Here is a 24,905-nt window from a genome sequence, read left to right on the forward strand (position 1 = left end):
TTACCAACAACAAAAGCATGAAATATGGCAGCGAGAAAACGTATTACGATAGATGTACCTTTCATTTTCCCTCTTTTTCAGATATTTTTTGAGCACATAATTTTCGAGTATTTATTTGTAGTGATCATGAAGATTGGCGGGAAAAGTGGCGAATTTCAATTTGGAGGACTGGGACGAGCATAGTGTTAATTTTATTAATTGCAATAATATGATGTAATTCTTTTTTCAATGTTTTTTCAAAGTAATTTCTGGTGCATCACACATCAGTTTTTACATCTTAAAAATTGTACGATTGGTGAAATTTCATTTTTCAAACCTGTACTTTGGCAACTTTTCTGAACTCTTTGATCTTTGACAATGGACATTGCATTTCCTTCCAGCTGACAGGAATCATGGAGGCACCTGAAACAGATAATCATTTTGTAATTGCAAACATTTCAAATGAATGGTAGAAATCCCAACCATTAACTGTAAAACTGACCTGCTTCACTAGTAGCAATAATCACACCAAGTTCATTTTCGGCTGTTGATAAAAAATATGACTGCGAATCTCCTAAGGAAATTACTCTGGCTTGGACAATGTCACCAGGACGAAATGACTTGTAAATTTCAACAGTATCTTTCTCCATGGCACGAATATCCTCTCTTCTTAAGGTACCGCGAAAGGGCTCGTCAAGAGAATTACCTTCAACTGCAAAAATGGCCAATTTACAAAATCTTGTGTTCAATCCATTCACCTATAAACAGTGAATATTGACCAGGATTATACGTTATTTTGTACGAAAAAACTGTACAAAAAAGCTTAAAAAGATTACCTTGGCTGTTACAACGGCACCAATAGTTGGCAATACATGACCATGTTTATCTCGTAAAACACTAACACGAATTTCCTGTTTCAATAATAGATACAATCAATTATTAGAAAAAATAATCCCATCACGCGAAAAATAAAACAATTTCAGTAAATATTTTAGTGGAAAACGCACATTTTCGTTCATTTTTTCCACCGTTTTGTACCCTGCACGGTTTGCATAAATTTGACAAAATCGCACATATGTTCCTTCTCCACATTTATATTCATCTGTTGGACCAAGATATTGACCTGGCACTACAATTTCGTACTTATTTTTTTCTTTTTCGTCAAATTTTTTCATCATTAATGACTTTTGCAGGAGAAAATCTTCGAAATTATCTTTCAAAGTTGTATTTTAAATTTTCCGCCATATTGAATTTGGGGGACATCAAGGTACAAGGAGGAAGATTTAGGAGACAGTGTGTTGGTGCTTCCTTGGTTTGTTCAATGATTCATTTTATTCGTTTCTTTTCCTTTAAAATTTAAATAAACACGCATTTTTGTACAAATGGTTTGATTTGGATTCTATTTATGTTTTATACACATGTAAAAATTTGTTCTTTTACAAAATACATGGGCATGAAACATTTTAGAACAAGTTTTTCCGTTTTGTAGTCAAATCATTTTAAATTTCAAAAGCACAGCAATGTTGCTAAGCAACACACTTTCCTTCCAAGATGGAAGATAGAAAAATGTATTATTGTCAAACATAATCTCGTTTTTTAATTTTTTTGTGAAGAATGGCGAACTTTATATCAAAAAAAGCTCAAGCAATAGCAAACGAAAAAACAGTAAATGGCTCAGAAAGTCTCACAAACCAACATACAACGCATCTCGACATTTTAAGTGAGTATTAATTCGCCCGCTCATCGCTGAAAGCGCAAGTGATTACCATATTGCGATAATTGTCAGCATTGCGTTGATTGAAAGCCTAATTTCTCTGTTGTATCTTTATAGAAATGCAATGATTACGTTAAATCACTTAAACTGTTTTCTGCTAAAGAGTAATAAATTGTTTGCAATTTGGTTGCCAAGATAGTCTAGGTTTTCGTAATTTATAAAGATCATTCCTATAATTAAAGTTGTAAGTTGTAAACTTCTAATTTACGACTTTCCCGAAGAATATGGAGATAAAATATACGAGAGAAAGTGTGCAGAACTGGAAAAATTGCGAGAAGAGTCCTTGGCTGAACTGGAGGTGAAACTTTGGCAGATCGCAAATGAAGAACGCAACAAAGCTGTTCAGGAAGCAATTGAACTTGGACAACGCGAATTGAAACAATGCCAAGAAAATGCTGAGAAAGAGAAGGTTAATGATTCTAACTTTTGTATTATAAAACCTTTGTTCAAACTCCTAACTCACGGTATACTTTAAGCATTATAAAGTCGAATAATGTTGGTATAGATTTTTATTTTTGTTTTGTATTTAAATCCATGGAACGCCATGAAATAAAAAGCTTTCAAAGTTTTTTTAGCAAGCACCAAAGACTATGCAATTACCTACAAAATTTTGTACTCGTTGTCATTCCATTATAACGAATACAACGCGTCATGTTACTAATTACTTTTAAAAGATTTTGAATATTTTTTCAATGCATATTCCAATACTGTTCAATGGCATTGAAGAAACTGTTCAAACTGGACAGTTAGACGATGTTAACATGACCAAGGTGACTCACTAAAATGATCGCGATATTTCTTTAGGAGAAGGCCATTGAAGAGGAATGTCGTTTAGTGGAGGAGTACATGAAAGAACAAACGCTACAAGAAGTACAGAAGGCAAACGAAGGATTCCAAGAGCGATTGCAAAAAGCTCTCGATGACGCTAGGATTGAGTTTGAAGTTGAAAAAGATTCAGCTATCCGCGAAGCCAGGGAAGAGGAAATCAACAACGCATTTGCTGAGGCATCGCGTTGTTCTGATTTAGAAGAAGCGCGAAGAAAAAAATAATTTCAGATGCTGAAAAGGAAAAAGCGGTATGGATGGTATAAACTGCCTCCCATGGTGAAAATTTCAGTACTGATTATTCATATTCTTAATTTTCTTTGATCAACTTTTCAGGAAGCTTTGAAGAATCTCAGATGTCGGATGGAAGAAAAAGAAAAAGAGACGGTTGCTGAGACCGAAAAGAAATGTCGTGAAGTATTTATGAAAGAAATGCAGCAATGTAAAGAAACGCAGTTGGTTGAAATACAGAAAGTGGAAGAAAAATAAAACAGCAAAATATCGAATACGAAAAGTTGAAAGAGGAACTTTTACAGAAAGAAAAGATCCGTCAGAGAACGGAGAAAAAACTCCGAGAAGTTGTCGAAGAATTTCAGAATTTTATCGATCTATCGAAAGGATTTACAAAGGGCCAATCTGAGTTCTTGCTGCCAGATATTAATTTATTACAAGACATGTTAAAAGGCGCCGTTTTGTCTTGTCGGCATGAACTTCAACAATAAAAACACTTTATTTATGAAATTATATTTAGAGATGAGCACATTGGCATTGAATTTTGCTCGAATCAAAAGATTGTAAAAACAAGTCATAAACAAAGAACGAGTCTTTGGTTTAAGCGTATTAAATATTTAAGATGAGGTGTTGAAAAGATAGTTTTCACGACAACATCTACTCTATTCTTTTTTTCTCGCGTGGCTTACAATTCGACTTCAATGATTGTTCCCATGTCATCGTTCATGAACAAATATTTGTCAATTGAAGCCAAGTGGTCTGAGTATTAAACGGATGTATATCTTTAAGTGCTTACTAGTAGCCCCTCTGCAATTTAGCGAGTTTCATCGTCATGTTCTGTCTGTATTTTGGACAGATACACTTTCAGCTTATTCACAAGAATCACAAAACCATGGGAACAAATATATACAACATGCTTGTCTGCTTTCAAAGTTGAACGTGGTACAAAAGCATATCAATCGCGTGACAAACATGCATACGTTACATATATGTATTGTTTATATTCACTTGGGTACGCTTTCTGTAAACTGACCAACGTAATTAAATCTAGAGACAGCTGCGGCGTAACCACACCTAGTACTTTTTGGGTAAAGGTCACACAGTATATCCGATAGCACTAAGTATCTCTTGACTCCTTTACTCCCAGTGTTGATTAACAACGTAAGCGACATGAATTGCATGAATGTCATACTCTCGCGCATCGCTGCTTCCTTTTCGCCTTCCCATTTGTCTGCCGTATTAACATTGTATCCGTTCTTCTGTCACAGCAAAATAAACATATTGGGCATGAACAATATAAAAATACAACACGTCATTACGGGGAAACGAAATAAGAAAAACGGCGACGATATAGACAAAGCATCGCCTAAATAATTAACCACTCCAACAAAGGGCACACGACCGCAGAGGTGACGATTTAAAATTAAAGATCCCAGAAAAAATATATATGTTGCGTGTTTGACGCCATTAGCAGCAATACGATACATCAAACAAGGTGGGTGGGGCTGAAATATTTCAGACATCACCACTGGAAATTTTTCACAAGGTGACATTTAATTCTACAATCCCATTGAACAAACAGTATAGCAGCGTGTTAGAGAAGATCACCAAGATAGTCTTTGTACAATTTGTTTAATTAACAATATGTGGTCCAACCCACGTTAATATCCGGGTGTATGTTCTAGTGTATCTTGATGTTTATTAACAAATAACCTTCAATACTTAAGACTTAAATTTAAATGTTCATGTCCAGATAATTTCCCACGAACAAGTATACATAATTTCCTTTGTGTAAAACACCAAGACTGACTTATTACAACTGAATACAACATACTGTGCTTCTTTCTTAATTTCTCGTTTTCGTCCAATTATTCTAATTTTGTATCGAGTAATTAGAGAAAATCTATTTATTTGTAATTCTAAGTTAGCGTACTAGATACCATGGTGAATGGTAAACTTCATAAAAGAATTGCATAAAAAATCATAGAAACAAATTTTTTCAAGCCATCAGCAGCGCTATGTATCTAAGTATAACGCCTTCCTTCCAGAAGTATAGTATGTTCCCATGACTAGATATATATTTTGTCATCATAATCCTAAGTCTATTTTAAATTAACAATTCCATTATCCTTAAATCGAGCAAATGTTTGTACGAGCACAAGTTTACATCGACCTTAGATTGTTTACACAGCACGACAATACTTGCACACAGCTATGCATTATGTTCATCAAAATGCAATTTAAATTCCCCACTTACACGCCTTCTATTGCAGTTTATCTATCATCAAGCAACAAGCCCTTTCAACAATTATGAATGATCACCTTGTTTGAACTGTGGTTATTAGTTCTCGCGATAATTAACGTTTTTGGACATTGCCCTCACTAAAATATCCACGTTCTCATGTTACAAGTACATCACGATATCAAAAGCACAAACATTTTAGCTGGGCCTAAAAATTCATAAAATATTTTCCACGCCGATTTAAGCCATAAGTACTATTATTCAAAGTGACCACCAGGTCGGTTAAGATAACAACACTAATACACTATACTTAATAAATACTTTCATCAATATTGTAATCACAAGTTTGGCCGAAGTTTCTAGTCAAAAGACAATGAATTTTTTCGACAAAACACGGCTGTTGCCATTGGCAAGCTTATAAGAAAATTTGTAACATGGAAATTAGAAAATGTGATCTTTTGAACGTAAAAGAAACGAACAAATTCACAGATGCAGTAGATCCTTGGAAACTTTAGATCCCTTTCTTCGGTTTTCTAGACAGTTTTTGTTCCGTGTCATTGATTTCTTAACCTTAATACACGAGAAAAGCCTAGTTCACTTCAATTCCAAAGAATTCTAAAGCTAACACACGAGAAGTCGATTTAATTTCGCCCAAATTGGGATAACAAAAGATAGGCTTGCTGTCGATTGCAAGCAAAATTCTACAAAACTTTTATTTTGTTAACATCAAGAGCAATTCTTTGACGCTAATGTGTATGCTCAGGAAGCAAACGATATTTCCAAATTTGCAAATTCTCAAGATAACTTTTTTAACAACACTAATTAAACAACATTTTTTATGGATGTTTAGATCAACGTAAAAGGTAGACATGTAGGGCTTGGATGGAAGAAGCAAATATGCCAAATGCAACGTAATAATCAAAAATAAACATTTCAAGTAGACGGTCATTCAAGTCAGTGTGTACATACTTAACCTGTCATTAGCCCTTAAAACTCATGACTTAAGAGGAGCTGTAGAACCTTTTCAAAGGCAATGCATGGGTTGAGCACGTAAATTCATTAAGTAGAACACCAATTGAACACGAAATAAAATGTTCCCCTGCCTAGCGGATACCATCGGATGCACGAAAAAGTTTGAAGTGAGGAAGAGGGAATGAGATGATAAAGAAAGTTGAAAAAGAAAGTTGCGTCTTCATGACATTGCACGAATTAAATTTCAAGAGAAACTGATAAATGGACGAGAGAAAAAAAGAAAGATACATCTGTTATTGTCTGTTTAAGCAACAGTAAAATTTGAATAATCTTAGGCACTTACTGGAAATCAAAGTATATACAAGAACTCTTTTTGAACAAATATTTGTTGAATTTGAAGAGAAAGAAAATGATTGCGACAGAACTTTCTGTTTTAAGCATGTAAACGTGCTTCATTTCAATTGAGCAAATAAAGACGAAGATTGGTAAAATAAAGATAAAAAATTCAACCCGGGATATTGCAAAACTGAATACTAAAATAGGCGTACAAATAGGAACATTTTTATCAACGTTTTACATCTCATCCTCATATAATTATTAACATCTGTTAATCCTATTGCCCAAAATATGCAAGACCAAATTCATTTTGTGTAAGTGTGCATAAGTTCAATAAAAATAACCTACATATTTGTATCTTGTGCACGGAAAACCTCACCCTTCTTCGAAATAACGTTTAAACATCACGACGTTAAATCTTTGATGCTTAGGCCGACTTCCGTTTCAAAGATATACGTCACAACTCTTGAGATTTTTTACGCCCGTAGACCACATATAAACGACCGCTCGGCGACACAACAACCATAGACCAAGGTTCAGTACCACAATTGCGGCATCAAGAAAGCTTCAACGTGAATACAGGATATAAAGAATGTCGACAAAGATTTTATCACTCGCTTTCCTTGCGCTCTGTTTGTTCGTCATGTGGGATACAACAGGAGCGTCTTACGCAGCTAAACGACATCCACAACAAATGTATTGTGATGCAGAATATGGTAAGTTGACATTTTTCATTTGCTTTCATCTGTCGATTGCTGCGTTCGATAAAGGACTGTATATACCATTATCTCAAAGGAAACGCTTCTTCTGTTTTACAACTTACTGACATTAAACGTAAAATGTACCTCAAAATGTTACTGTACGTATGTGTGCTTTGGTAAATATGGATCGTTGATGGTCAATGTTAATGTTAGTTCATTCGCAATGTCAGCGTACAGTTGTGAGTTAACTATCTTATCCACTAATAAAGTCTGTTCTCACTCGAATGTATTTTAAAAGCACAAAAGAGAAAGCATCAACACACAGACTTCTTAGGGCTAATCAAAGCACTGGTGTACATGTAAATATAACAATTTGCACGCTTTATACGGTCAAATACTAATTTAAACCTTACATTACCAACCGCAGACGTAACTATAAAAGACCATTTCATATCTGAAGTGTATCAATGGTTGACAGTTATTATGAGAGTCTTATCTCTTCCTGATACAAATATTTGTCAATCCGGCTTAAATACATTTTTTATCGGCCTAAAAAGTGAACAACAAGACTCTATTGAACATTGCATAGCATTAAGGAAACATTCATCAAGGCAACCATGCCGAAGTTGTTATTTTTAACTCAGATATTTTATTAATCCATCACTTCAGCACTTTTGTGTCAACATTATAAATAGATAATTGTTCATTTACGTAAAGATGATACAATGTCACGAAATTTCTCACACAAAGACAACTGAGTGAATGAAACTCAAATGTTAATCATGGAAAATTGACACTGCCACTAAACCCACTGAATTTGTCGAAAATAATTCTTTTGAATTATTTCGTAGCCTCACATGACAGCAAGTCTCACCCAATAATTCGATACAATATATTCACAAGAACACCGCAGGAACTAACGGATCCCGACACTTAGGACGATATACCAAAGAATTTTTAAGAACTTTCTTTTGCCAATTATTTTTCTCTCACTTAGAATATCCAATTGAACAATAAACAAATGCATTTCCTCTTCTCTCTGATGTAGTGTTCAGATTTAAAGTGATGAGGAAGACATCTGGACGAACGAAACGTGGATTCATGTCACCAATGACACCAAAAAGCACATTGTTGAAGTTGAACGCTTTTATAAAGGAGAGGAAATGGTTCGTTCAATGAAGGAATCAAATGGGAACGCAGCGCCAAGTGATTCATTTTCTGCTTCGAAGAAACTTTTCGTAGAGATATGCTTAAGTAAGCCAAATTATATAATTTATGAGAAAATTGTAATATTTATTTGCTAGAAATTGCTTTGCAAGTTTCAAAATGAAGCAACTTCCTCGCAAAGCAAAAGCCACTTATTTATGTACCTACACGAGTCTTTATTCTACTTTTTTTTCCTGTAGATTATGGTCGACAAGAATTGGAAGAGAACAAAAAATATTTCTTCTTCGGCAAAATGTTTCGTTTTGCAAACAAAACGATGAAACCAGCCGACAAACAAATGATGATGGCTGGAATGACAAACGTCATACCAGAATCCTCGATGACGAAATTAATGAAAAGAGGTGAAAATTGTAACTTTACCGACATTATTTCGTTAGGAGTTGCCTTGCTTCAAGACGCAAGAAGCACTTGTTGACTTATAAAACGTCATACATTTGGCAAAAATGTAAATTTAACATCTTTATTTGTGTACAGGTTTACGTAAGAAATACGCGAAAGGATGTCGCCAAAATTGCAAAGTGAAGACAGTTTGGTGGGAAAGTCAAAAAGTCACAAAACACTTAAATCACTGCACGTGGCAAGACCGTGACATGACATTCGGTCAAACTGACTGCGTTGGAAAGGAAGATTTCTGTTATCGCGCTAAAGATGGCTACTGTCAGTGGAGAAAACAAGAAATTTCCAAAGATGCCAAGCTAATAACAAACTGCTAAGACGTATGCCTTGAAGGAGAATGAAGTAAAAACAAACTGAGTAAAATACATATCACTAATTGGATAATGAACATGCAGTTATTTGCATGAAACCAATATCAACGTATCTTCAACTGAAAGTGAATCGCTGTTTATAGTCCTTGTGTGTTTATGTGTTTCTGCATTCGTTCGTGGCTGGAAATTGAAACGTCTCCTTGTCACCAGTTGTTTTAAACCTGTAAATATAACACGAAGAACACAATTAAATGTATAATTGAACTTGATTGAAGTATTCGTTGATATTTAATAGAACCAAAACACTATTCTAATTCGTGAACATGAACACTTACCTTTCAATTAAGATCCTCATTCTTAAATCGAACATCGACGCGGAATAGCTTCACGTATGACAGCATCAATTTCATCCATCCAAAGATATTATGACCAAATTGTGATTTCGCCATAAAAATTCATTATATAGTAAACTTTCCGCGATTTTATATTTCTTTCCTATCTATATGTTCAAGCTTCATGTCTCACAGGATCAATATTTGCATTCCGGATTATAATTAACCAATTAGAACGCGAGATTTGAGCCAATCAAATTGCAATAGTTAGCAACACTCTCCTTAGACGTCCGGCCACCACATGAAGAATATAAATAACGCTTGTATGTACGAATAGACTTTCATATTTCATCCATTGTCAGAAAGCGACTTAAACCAAGCAGTTCATCAAAGAAGCAAAGAATTCTGAAGAAACATGTCTGGCCGTGGAAAAGGTGGTAAAGGTTTGGGAAAAGGAGGAGCAAAGCGTCATCGTAAGATTTTGCGAGACAACATTCAAGGAATCACAAAGCCCGCCATTCGTCGTCTAGCTCGTCGTGGCGGTGTAAAACGTATCTCCGGCTTGATCTACGAAGAAACCCGAGGCGTTTTGAAAGTTTTCCTGGAGAATGTCATTCGTGATGCAGTTACATATACCGAGCACGCAAAAAGAAAGACTGTCACAGCTATGGACGTCGTTTATGCTTTGAAACGACAAGGACGTACTCTGTATGGATTTGGCGGTTAGACACACAAGAAACATACCAAAGAAATTAAACAAACGGCTCTTTTAAGAGCCACCAAATGTCTAAAAGATAAATGCTTTTCGTGCTTAAGCGAACTTGGTAATTCGTGATTGTTTTAGCCAAAGTGCGATGCACATTGCTCCCAGCAATGCTCGTGCGAATTTTATTTCAAACAGACCAGACACTTTCAACATATTTTGAATCTTTTGAATAATTCTTACTTCTGGCAAATAATGCAAACTACGATTTGGAGTAATAATTCATGTAGGCAGCATGAATACTTAACTCAACCAGGCTACCAGCAACTTGTGCATACAACCAATGCAAGTAGCTCAATTATGTGAAATGTAATTACACAGTATAAGGACTCACATTTTTTAAATATTTCAATAAATTTCTCAAAACAAGTTGACTAATTTATGTATTATGCCGGACAATCTCCTTAATGGATAATTCAGTAAATGTTCAGCATAGCAATTTGAGACAAGCCAAGGGTTTGCAATGGGTTATGTTTTTGCATCTCATAGGTCTCATGAATTTATTTGTGTTATTAGTCATTTATAGTCAATAGTACAATAAAACTGTATAAATGACTTACCAAATAAAGCGGACATTGACAACAGAGGTAACCAAAGAGTAGGTTCAGCTGAGCAACCTTTGCATAAGTTCACCAAATTAACTATCCCATTTTCCAGGGTGATTTCGAGACAGCCCACAATGTGTTCATGAAGCTGTAAATGATATGAAATTGTTAATCGATTGTGAATGCAAACTAATGTTGCACATCACTTAAACAACAAAATTACACTTACTAAAATATCAACCAAGATATATTTACAACCAGCCAATGAAATGGCAAAAGCTGCCTTCATCTCATTTGCTAAAATCATTTGCTTACCAAGCTTTTGTTTCTTTAAGAATTCATTCTTAAATGCTTTCAAAGACATTTGAACGTACAACATAGCTGTAATAACAGGTTTCTTGAGCATATTCTGGACTTCAAACCATTCTTTAAAAATCCATGAACTTTTCTTTTCTGAGCTCACTGGTCCTTGAAAATTGTTTGAACTTCTATGGAAACGAAACAATAATTTGCAATGAATATATTTCTCGTTGCTAAGTTAAAGCCTTCCTAGAATATGGTACACAAACCACATTTCATCATAAGCTAAGAGCTTAATTATTTCATAATTATGTGGATTTGATTTGCAAAGCCATCATTGGAATTTGACATGAAAACATACAAGAAGTGTGAATATTTGGTGGAAATCACAATTTTCAGTAAACTTAAATTACCTACCTCTCCTCTTTCTTCTAGATGAAGCAAATTGAGCCTGGGGAAGGTCATGGCGCGTTTTTTTGTCCAGAGTTACGCTACAGGATAACAATGGTGGCAAAAACTTTATTTTGATGAAAAAGTGCTGGGTTGGGGGGGGGGTGGCTCTAGCCTCCAGAGCTCAAATTAATTCTTAGTCCCATCCCCCACGGGTGGTGACCGTGCTTTCAATGAAAATCGTCAGGTTATGGTTATTGGCTAATTTAAGCAGGAAATAAGCTTGACGAACGTCGTGATTTATGGCCAGAAACTTCTAGGTTCTCGTCTACCGCTATATCCGATATTAATTTACTAAACTTTCCCATATCACACAACTAATGAAGTAGCTATGGAAAACGGGCAACACACTTTTAGTAGAAACTAGTTCGTATATCTAAAGCATTGTCCCTTTCAAAAAAAGTCAAAAGAGCGAAAGACAAAACGCGGTAGCTTGGAAAGTGAAAACATAAACTGGGGGGGAGCAAGCTTCTTAAATAAATACGCTCTAATGATTCATTGACTCAACTTTGTTCGAAAGGTTTCCCCGTGTGTTGATCAAATTACATTCGTGAGAGGTGATTTCACAATGACCAATAAAATTTTCTAAAGGCAGGCGACTTGCCAATATTGTGACGTAGTTACCCAGTCAATATGAACCAATATTCCATCAAAGCTTCTGTGATACTGCATTCTGATTGGTTACGGAACAAGGTGCAAGCTTGGCTTGCCACTTGATGACGACAGCATGCGGCAAGCGTTGGCATGCTGGCTTCCTTCTCTTAACTCTGGTAGTCTGCCTTTGGGACGTATGGCATGCTTTTTACATAAATACGTGAAAATCTAGAGTTATTGTGAAACATATACTGGGTCATCGACATCGCGCGCTTCGTGAAACCTGTCTAAGTATTAAAACGGTCACCTGGAATTTAAATAGCGATGAAAATGGAGTGGACGATATCCCGCTAGCAAGCGCAGGAGGATCCAAAGTTATTTCGTACGTAACCGTTTTCTACTATATTTATCATTTAGAATGTGTAAATTTCTTTCTTGTAAGACCTGGATGCAAGGTAGGATAGCACCATAATTCTGGCAACCATAACCTTTACTCTGTGGATTATTTTACCAAGTAGCATGTATTTCTTTCTTTTCATGTTCAGGATAAGTATGCTTAATTTGAGCGCAATGTCAAGATTACAAGATTCACTACCAACAATGGCGAATGTATCATCTAGCAATGAAGGATCAAGATCAAAGTCAAAGAAAGCTATCAAACATCCTTGTACACCACTGTGTGATAGTCGAGCAGAATGCCCAAAACACCATGATCTTGTGCTTACCTTGATAAGCTCAAATGACTGCCAAGGCACAAAATCAAATATTATACAGTTTGAAAAATGTGTTGTTAAATACATTGAAGAGGGATGGGAGAAAAATGATGTTGTTCCAGATCCATCAGAGGACTTAAGGTTACCACTTATACATTTGGCATGTGCTTTTGGAAGGTGCGTTGCCTTAGAATGGTTGCTTAGTTATGGATTTGATCAAAATGTCAAATCTTCCACTGGACAGTTTGCTTTGCACTCGGCACTGAGTGGACTATATCGATCAAGAACGAAGGTGTCTTCATCAAAACTGGTTCCAAAATTGAACAGAATAATAACTGCCTTACCAAAACAGTTGGCATTTCATGATGAAATAAATGGCGACACACCATTGCATACAGCAGTTAATAAGTTAAAAACACTTGAAAGTAAATCTCACTTCTTTCAGGTAGGGATATAAAACAACTTAACCACACTCAAGTCAGGATCCATGTAATAAGCAAATTCACTCACTGTCTCATTAACTGTTTTATTTTTCGATTGCACATCTTTTAATCTTGTTTGCCATGACTTTCACAGCAGTGAAGAGATTCAGGGTGATACAACATGACATTAAGGGATCCTAATATACATATTGGACCAATTGGACACAATTCTGTTGACAATGTCCAAAAGTTAACAAGAGTTAACTAATAAGTTAAGGATACATGGTGATGAAACATTTCAAGGACATTGCCTTTGGAGCTTTTAAGCACCATCAAAATATTTTTGGAGATGTACCATAGCAGAGCCATCCTGACTTTTAAGTAGCCTTGATATATCTGTGTATAAATGAAATGGAATTGCCTAAAATTATTATTTGAATTTTAATGAAGAATTTCAAGCACTGATGAACAAGCACATAGTTACAAAATGTATTAATGATCTGGCACTGTTCACTTTGCCTTGACATTTATGAAAAAACTCGTCTTTTTGTAGGCGTGTATTGAAGCAATAGCTACGCAAGCAAACAAAGTGGATTACCCTGCCAATTCTATCTTAGATGGAAGAAACTATGAGGGCAAAACAGCATTACATCTTTTGGCAGGATCCTGTTCGAGGGTTCGTTTAAACATGTTGATTTTGTGAATATTATGAACTGAACTGACGTCTCAGGAACCTTTGCCGGAATTAGCAGTCTAACCATCGTCACCTTTCTTTTATTTTATCGTGAGAAAAAGATTATATAAGAAAGAGCGCACTTTGAATAGCACGAAATTCTTTTACAGTCCACGATACACTCCGTTCAACAGATTGACAGTGCTAGACCCTAACCTGTAGACGTTACTAGTGCCACCTTCCTTTAACTTTAACGCATGAACTCCTTGCTATTGTTTCTTATTATGAAGGTGGAGTATTGTGCAAGTGCAATCCGTGCTCTTATTAATGCAGGAGCTGACAAAACGATACGGGATAACAACGATGAAACAGCACTGACATTGCGTTTGCGCAAGGAGTACCGAATATTGTACACGAACTTTTGAGGGTAAAGCCCGTTTTCATTTCAGATGCTTGGCTCCACCGTACGCGAAACACAATTGTTATGAACCATTGTCTACATAGAACTCATACAAATCATTTTAGTGAATATGTTAAGAGCAATGAACAAGATATGAAATTATGGTTGCTGAATCTGCGAAAATCAGTTATATATTCTATTTTGCGGTTCTTTCACCCTAGCCACCTGTTTTTTTTAGAATGGCGAGCATCTAGGCTTGGGATTCTACTCAGAACTTGATCAGGATCATGAAGTGAATGCTGCGTTACCTACAAATCTCTTCCCTTCTCCAAGTCCTACAGACGATAGTGATACAAATTGGAGTGAGAGAGCCAGTTCAAGATCCTCCATCACTCCTGTCAACAGTGAAAACACGGTGAGCCAAGCGACACTCGTATGGTCAGGAATAAAGCAAGAGAGTCCATCTAATGATGAAGAGGTAATGTCATTTAGAAATATATATATAATATGATATAATTATGTTATGGTGGCAAGCTTTTGCAAAATGCTTTTGAAGTACTCACACATAAAGACGCTATGCAGCAATAAATTCATTCAAGCACCAATACTAACTTTGCAATGTTATCCTTACATGTACCAACAGACAATACAATGTTACCCTAACCATATACCTACAGACAATACCTGTTACTCACAACCCAATCAAGTCACATTGATATTAATTAACTCAATAATGTATTTTAGCATGGTGACTCACAGAAAGCATGTGAATGTGATACGGACGAACCTCAAACACTCTCAATGATTCAATATTCATCATCACCATCGCCAAGAGTTGATAACACTGAAGTAATATCTGACACTCTTGGAATTTCCACATCATCGTCACCATCCACCAGTTCTATAGGAGCAGCAGTCAATTCGCCTGCGGTTCTCAAATATCTTGGTGATGCTGGTTTACTTGGCGATGTGTCTGCGTTGGTTGCAAGAGCCCGCGCGCAAGATGAAGCGAGCATAAGAAAAATAGAAAGTCGAGCAAGTGGTATGTACAATAATGTACCATGCACTGCATGAACCTTTCCTATTTTTTCTGGATGTACAAGATAAACCTTTCGTATTCCTGGATGTACTAAGTAAAGAGTAAACCTTTCACTTGCCATCAATCATCGTGTTGAATGTCTTCGATGAAACTTTCTCTTCTTTATTTCAGATATAGACTCGCAAATAAAGAAAAAAGAACATAGCATAGAGAAAATGAAGCAGGAGTTATCCACTTTACGGATGAAAAGGAAAGAATGTGACACGGACTTTGAACGACTTAAAAAAAGGATGCACTCGTGTGAGAGTGCTATGAAGGAATTACCAACATTTTTAAAATGAATAAAATCACTACTGTTGCGTATTTCTTCATTCTACTATTGTCCATACCAAGTCCTTTCGTGAGAAATCCAAATCAAACAATTGTATTAAAAGATTGCAATCGTGCTTACGATTTGGTTTAAGCAAATGAACTTTTTACAAAACTATATAGGGAAGTAAATGTACAAAATGTGTAAATAAAGATATCTGTTTTTATGGATCTACTTGAACAAGAGCAGGAAATGTGCGCATGCGTAATCGCTCAAGTTCTGTTCTCAATACTGTTACCTCATTTAACTGCCGTCTAGCAAGATCAACCAATTGTCGTCGAGCGACAATATTTTTAAGTCGTGCTTCTCTGTTTGCTTGCGCTTGACTCTCGTCTAAAATAAAAAAACCCAAAAACTAAAATCATCACATCCAGTCACGAAGATAGTTAAAGCATCATGAACTAAAATCATCATACCCAGTCATAAAGATACAGTACAACGAACTAAAATCATCAAAATTAGAACACTATTCCCTCACCATGTGGATTACTGATGTTTCTTCGTTCCGCAACTTTTAAAGACATTTCTTCCAAATCGATGTCCATCCTTTCGTTTTCTATCACTCTCTTCCTGATCGCTCTCTTCAAATCACGAACAACCCGCTGTCGCAGCTACATTTCGAGCATGAGTCTGTGATGAAAGCGAAGGATTTAAAACACAAACGCAACGTAGCCTCGCTTGGTTCGGTTACAACATGGAGGAGGTCTCCAATGTGTATGTTACCTTTTCATAAAGTTGAAGAGTTTGTTCAAGTGTTGCAACTTCCTTTTGTTGAATAGCTTGCTGATCCACCTCACCAAGATACTAAATAAATAATCTTCATATTAATCTTAATGACAAAACCTTACCGACAGAGTAAGTCATAAGTTAAAGAAGAAAGATTTGTAGCTTAACGTTACTTTGTTCTCTTCTTACCTGTTGCAGATCTTTCGTAACTCTTAATAGTTGTATGTCACGCGCTTTTGCTTCCAAATCCTCAATTTGCATTTTCATTTTTTTATGTTCCCTGGAAAAGTTGAACAAACATCAAACACGAATTCACTTACAAATTTATCAGTTGCATTGAACCATCATCTCACCATTCTAAAGCATGAATTCCCTTTTTGAAATCTTTACTTTCCGTCATGATGTTTATCTTAGCTTCTCCAAGCGACTGGAGGGGAGAAAAAAAAAGAGAAGATCTCGACTAAAAATGAAACGCGTGAAAAAAGTTTTCAAATCTTGATTAACGTAAGTGTCTTTACCCGTATATTTTGGTTTAAATCTTCAATGACAGAACGATGGAGCAATGAACTGTTCGAGTAGTCAATAATAAATGATTCAGCAGGAACTTCCACCTTTAGCAAGGCAAAGGTAAATCATGAAAAATATCAACACATTATATATTAAACGATTGTTAAAACATAAATGATGTATATGTGATGATTAAGAGCGAGTTAGAATAATTTACATTATAAATTTTTCGTACCTGGCCTTGTTTCAGCAACAATTGAACTTCTAAATCCATCGCATACTTTGTCTTTTCTTCTCGCAAACTAAGTAACAAGAAAAATTATGAACCGAGTTCCACAAAAATGAAGTCATTCTTTGTTCTACTTTTGAAGTTCTTTGAAAAGATTTTCGATCTCGACTCGAAATGTTTCGTCTTCTTCGTATCGCCTTTGAAGGAATCCATTCATGTCTGCTAACACCAACGCCTTCGTTTTTAGCTATAAAATATCCAATCACATCATTCATTTACAAACGACGCATTTTGTGTGGACCTATTTTAATGAAATAAGAATGAAGATAAGCCGACCTTTTGTTCACTCTCGACTTTTACTCTTCTCGCTTGTATAAGTCTATTCCACACATTTTCATCCAGACCATCGGGCATATGTACCGGGCGATCTAACTCATCTATTGCTTTTTCCAAAGACTGCATTCCCGTGTACGACTGTCTCGAAGCAGTTTTGCCTTCAGCATGAACATCCGTTGCCGCTTTCAACGATTTCTGACCTCTAGTAAAGAAAGAGAAACATGTCACATGGAATGATAAAACATATCTCGAATACATAAGTTCCCTTTCATAACATATATTTTGTGAACGGATAATGTAAATTGTTCATCACAAACCTTGGCCGACGTTTGAACAATTTATATAAGTGTTCAACAGTGGCAGGATCCTGATCACTGAAATCTCGTTTAAATCCTTTATCCAAACTTTTATCTTCGGCCATCATAATCTCGTACTCATCACGAAACAGCTCCATTTCCCGTTTTGCTTCGGCAGCTGCGTTTGCATATCGTCCCTTTTCGTGTTTTTTCTCCTCCAGAACGTGAACAAGATGCGCTTCGCGCGTTCTTAGCTCTTCCTCGGCAACAATTGCTGCAGTCAGTCGAAGGACTTTGAGTTCTTCCTTTAACACCCAAAAAGACTCTCACATTAGTCAAAACTTTATCATCCTTTATAAATACATGAGATTTTAATATAAGATGCTCTGTATATCTAATGATGCTTTAGTTGAACATGGACCTTATGAAAGTAGCGCCTTATAATACGTAGACACTAACATGAAATATTTTAACATATTTTGTAAATGGAAAGTAAGAATTTTTGGAACAAATAACAAAAAAAACATATGAAATTACTTTACCTGAAATATGGTCTGTTCAGTTTTGATTTTCCTTTGAAATAACTGATTCAACTTTTCATCAAAACCAGAGGTCGCTTCATCAATATTTGCCTGAAGCTTTTTTAGTTCTGCCTCCAAAGATTTCTTATATTTCTCCCTTTTTTCCTTTAATTCTTGTTCCTTTCTTTCAAACTCCTTAGCAATACGATGCTCTTCCTCGCCCCAATCCTCTTCCGATTTCTTTAGCACATCCGGTCGTTCCAGATCCTTTTCAACTCCTCCTCCGGATTCGTTTCAAGGACACCTTTCATCATCTGGTTAAGTGCGCGTTCGCGAGCATTGTCTGCAAGTGCTACGAGACGACGTTCTGAACATAAAAGACACAAACTGAACTTGTCTGTCTACATTAGATGGGTAAAATAATCTTAAAAACATTTGTCAGGTTGAGAGCGGCCTCGAAATCGCCAACTATTGAGAGTTTTTTTTTATAAGACGCCGGGAAAAATTTTGACAACGATAAAAATTTACTGAAAAACTGAAAAATAGATTCAAATGTTTATGATATTTACTGCACCTTCATTTTTCTTGTTTTCTTGTTCGATTCTAACCTTTTCTTCTTCGGTTACATATCTTTCAAAAGGTACCTCGTCATCCTTGACATACAACAGCGTCTCCGGACATTCCTCATTATCCATGACTGGCTCAAAGACAAACTCATTTAACGAGAGATCGTTTAATATTTTTTTTACTCGAACATTCTTTTCACGAATGCGTTTAAGCTCTGACACTTTGCTACGATACACTTCTTGAAAAGCAAAGTTGAACGACTCCTTGATCTTATAAATACAATCCTGGAAGATGTATTCGTGTATGAGTTGGTCTGCACAATTGACAAGGTAGACGATCAATATAAATAAAAGTAGCAATAAATACCTGAATCAAAACAATCTGATTGTGTTTTTGTTGAATAGTGTGAAGATAAAATTGATCGCCAATAAGATCATTTTTGCCGCCATAACTAAAGGCATGACTGCCATAGAGAGCCGGAGAAAAGTTCTCGGAACTTTCAGTGTTTACATCTTCATGTGTGTCGTCATCGTCATCGTCACCTAGGTAATTAAATTGAGATGGATCGTGTTTACGTTCTTGTGTGTGTATGTGGAAAAATACACTGACAACCAAAGCAAATATTGGGAAGATAGTTTATCTCACGGGGGATACCTTGTAGTATATCTTTGGTTTTAAGAAATTCCTTCTGTGCTTCGTACTCAGCAAGCTCGATCTTTCTCTGTTTTGTAACAAATGCTAGTTCCTGCAGTTCTTCTTGAGATCTTTCTATCATGGGATAGTTTGTAACACTGAGTATACTGTTAAAACCTTTTACGGCACGTCCTTTTACAGCCATCGAATCCCAGCATTCCTTCTTGATAACATCACAAAGATACATTTTGGCCAAGTTTTCTAATTCAATTTCTTCACGCACCTGAGTCCAATAAAAGAATGCAATGTTTACTATTAAAAGAAAAGATAAAATGAAAAGAAGATACTGGGATGAAACGAAAACCTTCTTCACGTCCTCTTCGGCAACAGCAATCAATCGCTGCCTTTCTTCCTCATCGAGATTGAACTCGTGGCGCTCAAGTTTCTCAAGATCAGGTAAAGTGGAATTCTCTTCAATCAAATCCATGATTTGTTGCTTCAATTGCTGCAGTTCCTTTCTCAGTTCTTTCTTTCTTTCCGCGTGCATCAGGTCCTCGTTACGACGTGCCTAAAACACAGCAAATTGAACATTAAAGAACAACGGGGACTATCAAGGAACAATCGTGTACTGGAAATGGAAAAACCACTGAGGCATTAAATATAACGGGGAATATCAAGGAACAAACATGTACTTTAGGTGGTAAGCATGTTTAAAACTCTTTTATAGGAATCAATCATGATTATATTATCTTGTACCTGAGCTGTGACTTTCTCTAACCACGTGACGTAAGTAGTTCCTTTGTGTAAAATATCACTATCGACAGAATGCAGTTCATGACCACTCATGTTTGTTCTTTTGTCATCATCATTTTCCTTCCACTCTGTTGTTCTTTTAGCGGCATCATTCTGTTCATTTTGTAGTCTCCCCAGCACTGAATGACGCAATTTTGCTGCATCAACAGCTCCTTGAGCTTTAACCTTTCCTGTGTGGGACACAGTAAAATAAAAAGTCGAGTTAAAGACCTTTAAGCGTATTAAGGTTCTCGTGCAATTCTTACACTAGACAACAAGGAGGCATATTAATAATAAAACTTTCGTATTTCAACTTCCACAACACATACCCATTTGGGTAAATTTCCATTGCCAACACGATAAAACACCATCACCACCAACAGAAAATATGTATTGACCATCGCCAGAATACACAGCCTTTATGACACCACCAGTGCTGTGATGATGAGCAGGCGTCTGGATAAAACGGTCCTGTATGGTAAAAGGATACAACGTCAACAGTAATACCATGAGAAAGTTTCGAAGGAAGGATGATACATACCAAAGCACCAACAGCACGCAGTATAACGTCTCCATCAGGAGAAGAACTAGCTAACCAACGTAAATGTGGAGAAACTGTAATGTAACCACCATGTAGTTGATGACCACAGAACGAATCTTGAATTTCAAGGTTTAGCACCTGGACAAAAAGTTGTGTTACAACGTTACCGCACGGGGGCGGCTGAAAATTAGAAATCTTTTTATATTGAGAGGGGGGGGGCTGAAAATTAGAAATCTCTTTATATTGAGGGCAATTATTTGAGTTTACCTTGTTCGAGATGGAAAGACTGTATTTGATGATTTTTTTCTCGTGATGTGACATGACGATTAAAATATTGTTGGGTAATAAAGCCAAACTATAACATAGAATGCTGAGGTCACATTTTGCTTTATTGATGACATCATCCTTGAACAGAAACGTTGCGTCTTCGTGAAGTGAAGAAGACAAACCTGTTGGAAAATGGTTTGACTATGCTTTAATGAATTGTGGGAAAACATTTGACAGAAAGACAAACTGATAGAAGGACAACGATCCCATTAGGATTATCAATAATTTCAAAGTTAATTTCTATCAATGATGCATCTTGTATGGCAAGATGTCATTCATTGGTTTGATTTGTTAAGTTTTATAAAACCACGCGTTTGGAAAAATAAGAAGGCAGACACACGGTAAAAACAACATCCTTACATTAAGTACAAACACACTACACTCCAACAAGGCAGACACACGGTAAAAACAACATCCTTACATTAAGTACAAACACATTACACTCCAACAAGGCAGACACACGTTTAAAACAACATCCTTACATTAAGTACAAACACACTACACTCTAAAACATGCCGGATAAGTCATCTCACCTGTCAACGTCACATCTTTTGGAAGTTCAAAATGAGTCAGCTTACACAAAGTTTCTGAAGTTTTATGCAAAACACAAACTTTATATGGACCATGTCGACTTTGATCTCTTACATTGAGACAAGATAGATCCACAACATCACCAACAATAGCTAACGTATAAAAAGAACGAAAACATTTTAGCAAATTCCTAAAATCATACATCATAATGGAATTAAGTGTAACAGAACATTTAACAACCTGTGTGCCCAAGAACTTTAAAGTCAGCGGTTATACGAGGATCAACGAGGAACACGTGACCATCATTTGATGCAGTGATCAACACCTGACCAAACGTGTCGAAACTGAATGAAGAAGAGAGATTATATTACGTCCATATTGTATTTTATTAAAATTCGTGTTTGTTTCAAAAACCCAAACTGTTTTATCTAAAGAATATAGAACAATGGTATTTCCAAATATTGAAATAATACTCATTTCCTCAACGTTTAGATTGCTTTAAACGGTTACCATATTTCTTCCAAAGCGAGATATACTACCTCTAATTTGGATCACGTGGTTATGAACCAACCAATCACCGTCAAATCGGACATGCAGCTCAAGCATAGAAATCTTACCATAAATGAAGAACAGGACCTTTATGGATCATAAAACATGATATGATTCGAGGTTCTTCAACTGTCGTCGCTTCAATAAAGTAAACAAAGCCAGCCGCAGTTCCACATACGATAATATTTGAAGAAGGACAACAAGCCATACTACACGTCTGTAAAAAATATATATCCTTAAGTACACCTTTTTCATATTTTACATCCACCATAAACCACGTGCATCTTTCATAAACACCACTATCAACAACGCTTCATAATACTCACCTCTTGCGAGAGAAGGATTTGTGATACTAATATTGATGAGCTGACTGACCAAATTTGTATGCATCCATTATCAATACAGGTCTAAGTTAAACAAACAGAAGGAAAAACGTCAGTTGATGAGAAGTATGGAATTTCGTGTGATCTCAATGATCATGCTCAAAAAAGAGCCGCTCCTACCACGACAAAATCTGTTCCCTGTTCAAGACAATCTACGGCAACAATCTCACCAACACAATCGTAAAAAATTTTCGTCAACTTTTCGTCTTCATAATGATAGACAGCATTCTAAAAACAATGTCCTCTTTTGTACGAAGACTTTCTTCAACGAGAAGTCGAGAACAAAATAGCTCAATAAGCAATGAAATACGGCGTGTATTGTAAAACTTTTATAGATTCTTTTCTTCATCATAGTAACACATTAACACAAGATTATCCTATTACGTTCCTTACGTTTTGATCTGTTATGATAAATTTCTCGTCAGTTGTCCATGAGCTCATGTGTTTAATGGCAATGTTCAATTCAACAGCATTTTCGATTCTTCCTTTCAGTCCTGACCTACTCACATATCGTAATACTCCGTTCTAAAAATTGTAAAAAGAGAGCTTCATGCAAAGTCCCGTTTGAAAACAAAGATTCACTCATTTCTGTCATACATTTCCACCAGCAATTAAACCAGATTTCCACGGTAGCAGCGATTTCCATATTTCTGTTTCAACGACATGTTTTGTTCCTAGGTAACGTTGATTAAAGATGAAAGTTGTGCATTACTTATGATTATAATGAAGTTGGAAAGTAGAGAGTAACATAAGAAATATACAAACCTTCCTTGATTATATTTAGACTCTCCTTAGAAGAATGATCTTCCTCTAAATTACACTCCATTAAAACAGTCAATTTCAGGGTTTCCAAATCAAGCACAAGAAGAAATCCTTTCTTACAACCCAGAAATACAACTGCACTATTGTTTCCCCAACAATGGCTGATAACACAACATCTTTCTTTGTGAATGTCTAAATAAACACACTATAAGTGTCTTTCGTGCAATGATTGGAAAAATAACAACAAGATAGAGTGCAACGAGGATTTGATTACTGGGGGTGCATCATTTGGAAATACAATATTTTCCTCAAAAAGCTATAAAATTATCTGAGTTCAGGGGTGTGCACCCTCTCGTTTCACCCTTGACAAGAATGAACAAAACTATAGAATTCTCACCAACTCACCTGGAATGTAAGATCTAAGACGTTTAACATCAATACCAGCAATGGCTGCCTTAGTCATTTTTATATTTGTTGATGAGAGGGGGTTGCTCATGCAACTAATTGAACTCGAGAGATCTTCGAAATCACTTAACTCGGGAGTACCATCCGTGTATGGAAGTTTGATGGTTCTAAACACAAAAGCAACAAAGTCAAGGCAAAGGATAATGATGAATAGAAAATCTCGCAAGCAAAATGATGTTCATGCAGTTCATACTTTGCTGTAAGAAGAAATTGTTCATTGGACTGTTCAATGTTCCACAAACATATAACATCATCATCATTGCCAATAAACAATAAATTCTTCCATGTGGATGGATCAAATGACATTTCTCTACACACAACTTCATTGGTTTCTGCAGAACATAACTTCTGCTCATCAAACCAATTCCTGCAAAAATATAAATGCATGAACATCAACTTGTTATTTAAACACAAATTTAGAATATATACAATACCATATGTTCAATTTGAAGTCCGGAATGCCAGAACAGCTTGCCATAATGTTGCTGTTATCAGCAAATGCCAAAGATGTGTACTCCAATTTTGCACCTCCTAAAATTCAATGTTGAATAACGTACAAGAAAGTCAAATAATCTATGGTGAAAATTCATCAGTATTTATTCACAGTCTTACCATGGAGTTTGCTTCGGCAAGTGATTAGGTCGGGATAATTGTATACGTAAATAACAGGGTCTATTGATTTGCTAGCAAATCCTACGACCATTTTGGTAGGGTTCACAGCGAAACAAGAGATTCCCTTGCCTTCTGAAGATAAAAAAGTTATCACACCCGACGACATGTCGTGGAACTTGATTGTGTTCCCACACACGTAAGACAGTACATCTTTTTCAATGAACAAAGGTTTCTCACCAGAATAACCTTGGCACCATCTAAAGAAATGACAGTAGAAAATGTTTTCACAAATTAAACGTAAAATAACATAATACTTATATAAAAATTAATACAGATAGTAATATTCTCACCTTAATTCGAGTGTGCCAAACTGGTCCATGTTTTCAAAAGTATATTGTGGTAAAAACAAACTCAAATATAGTCAATAAAACAGCAGAAAGCTCAACACAAACTTCAAAAATATTCGCCATTTGCTTTTTTTTGGGCTGGTTGCTATGGCAACGGTAAAACGAATGAACATACTCCAGTTACAT

General features: G+C 36.0%; 6 protein-coding genes and 1 long non-coding RNA gene across 7 annotated transcripts; 4 read left to right on the plus strand and 3 right to left on the minus strand.

The window, feature by feature from the left end:
* Positions 1-159: 159 nt before the first annotated feature.
* Positions 160-11,056, minus strand: LOC124445033 (exosome complex component CSL4-like). Its single transcript, XM_046995753.1, has 6 exons — positions 10,950-11,056; positions 10,650-10,782; positions 987-1,326; positions 816-890; positions 482-737; positions 160-402 (listed from the first exon to the last, which is right to left on the minus strand). The coding sequence occupies exons 3-6, from the start codon at positions 1,155-1,157 to the stop codon at positions 311-313; spliced, it is 594 nt and encodes a 197-aa protein (XP_046851709.1). The 5' UTR covers positions 1,158-1,326; positions 10,650-10,782; positions 10,950-11,056; the 3' UTR covers positions 160-310.
* Positions 1,523-3,459, plus strand: LOC124445031 (axoneme-associated protein mst101(2)-like). The gene is given in 5 exon segments (XM_046995751.1): positions 1,523-1,699; positions 1,975-2,162; positions 2,558-2,795; positions 2,798-2,829; positions 2,915-3,459. Coding segments are annotated over 5 exon segments (717 nt in total). The 5' UTR covers positions 1,523-1,593; the 3' UTR covers positions 3,068-3,459.
* LOC124445035 (metalloproteinase inhibitor 3-like) lies at positions 6,844-9,263 on the plus strand. Its single transcript, XM_046995756.1, has 4 exons — positions 6,844-7,075; positions 8,109-8,314; positions 8,467-8,628; positions 8,762-9,263. The coding sequence occupies exons 2-4, from the start codon at positions 8,224-8,226 to the stop codon at positions 8,998-9,000; spliced, it is 492 nt and encodes a 163-aa protein (XP_046851712.1). The 5' UTR covers positions 6,844-7,075; positions 8,109-8,223; the 3' UTR covers positions 9,001-9,263.
* On the plus strand, positions 9,742-10,053 carry LOC124443543 (histone H4). Its single transcript, XM_046993996.1, has one exon. It carries the CDS (start codon positions 9,742-9,744, stop codon positions 10,051-10,053), a length of 312 nt encoding a protein of 103 aa, XP_046849952.1.
* A 1,011-nt stretch (positions 11,057-12,067) lies between the features above and the next one.
* LOC124445023 lies at positions 12,068-15,824 on the plus strand. Its single transcript, XM_046995736.1, is given in 8 exon segments — positions 12,068-12,360; positions 12,524-13,136; positions 13,667-13,789; positions 14,077-14,158; positions 14,161-14,213; positions 14,425-14,664; positions 14,931-15,228; positions 15,397-15,824. Coding segments are annotated over 7 exon segments (1,572 nt in total). The 5' UTR covers positions 12,068-12,360; positions 12,524-12,530; the 3' UTR covers positions 15,567-15,824.
* Positions 13,198-13,780, minus strand: LOC124445037. The gene is made up of 2 exons (XR_006948084.1): positions 13,712-13,780; positions 13,198-13,509 (listed from the first exon to the last, which is right to left on the minus strand). It is a non-coding gene; the product is annotated as an uncharacterized LOC124445037 (long non-coding RNA).
* On the minus strand, positions 15,627-24,905 carry LOC124445019 (cilia- and flagella-associated protein 43-like). The gene is given in 34 exon segments (XM_046995732.1): positions 15,627-15,928; positions 16,074-16,204; positions 16,206-16,225; positions 16,319-16,399; positions 16,511-16,601; positions 16,675-16,748; positions 16,840-16,932; positions 17,064-17,130; positions 17,192-17,304; positions 17,394-17,595; positions 17,711-17,994; positions 18,232-18,482; positions 18,485-18,577; positions 18,785-19,061; positions 19,144-19,319; positions 19,432-19,693; positions 19,775-19,978; positions 20,167-20,393; positions 20,532-20,673; positions 20,744-20,881; positions 21,011-21,192; positions 21,604-21,753; positions 21,842-21,945; positions 22,219-22,367; positions 22,477-22,557; positions 22,654-22,761; positions 22,927-23,058; positions 23,131-23,207; positions 23,299-23,487; positions 23,701-23,867; positions 23,954-24,127; positions 24,195-24,291; positions 24,373-24,629; positions 24,723-24,905. Coding segments are annotated over 34 exon segments (4,992 nt in total). The 5' UTR covers positions 24,752-24,905; the 3' UTR covers positions 15,627-15,758.

The sequence above is a fragment of the Xenia sp. Carnegie-2017 genome, unplaced genomic scaffold (assembly GCF_021976095.1).
Source record: "Xenia sp. Carnegie-2017 unplaced genomic scaffold, XeniaSp_v1 HiC_scaffold_21, whole genome shotgun sequence".
Classification (NCBI taxonomy): domain Eukaryota; kingdom Metazoa; phylum Cnidaria; class Anthozoa; order Malacalcyonacea; family Xeniidae; genus Xenia; species Xenia sp. Carnegie-2017.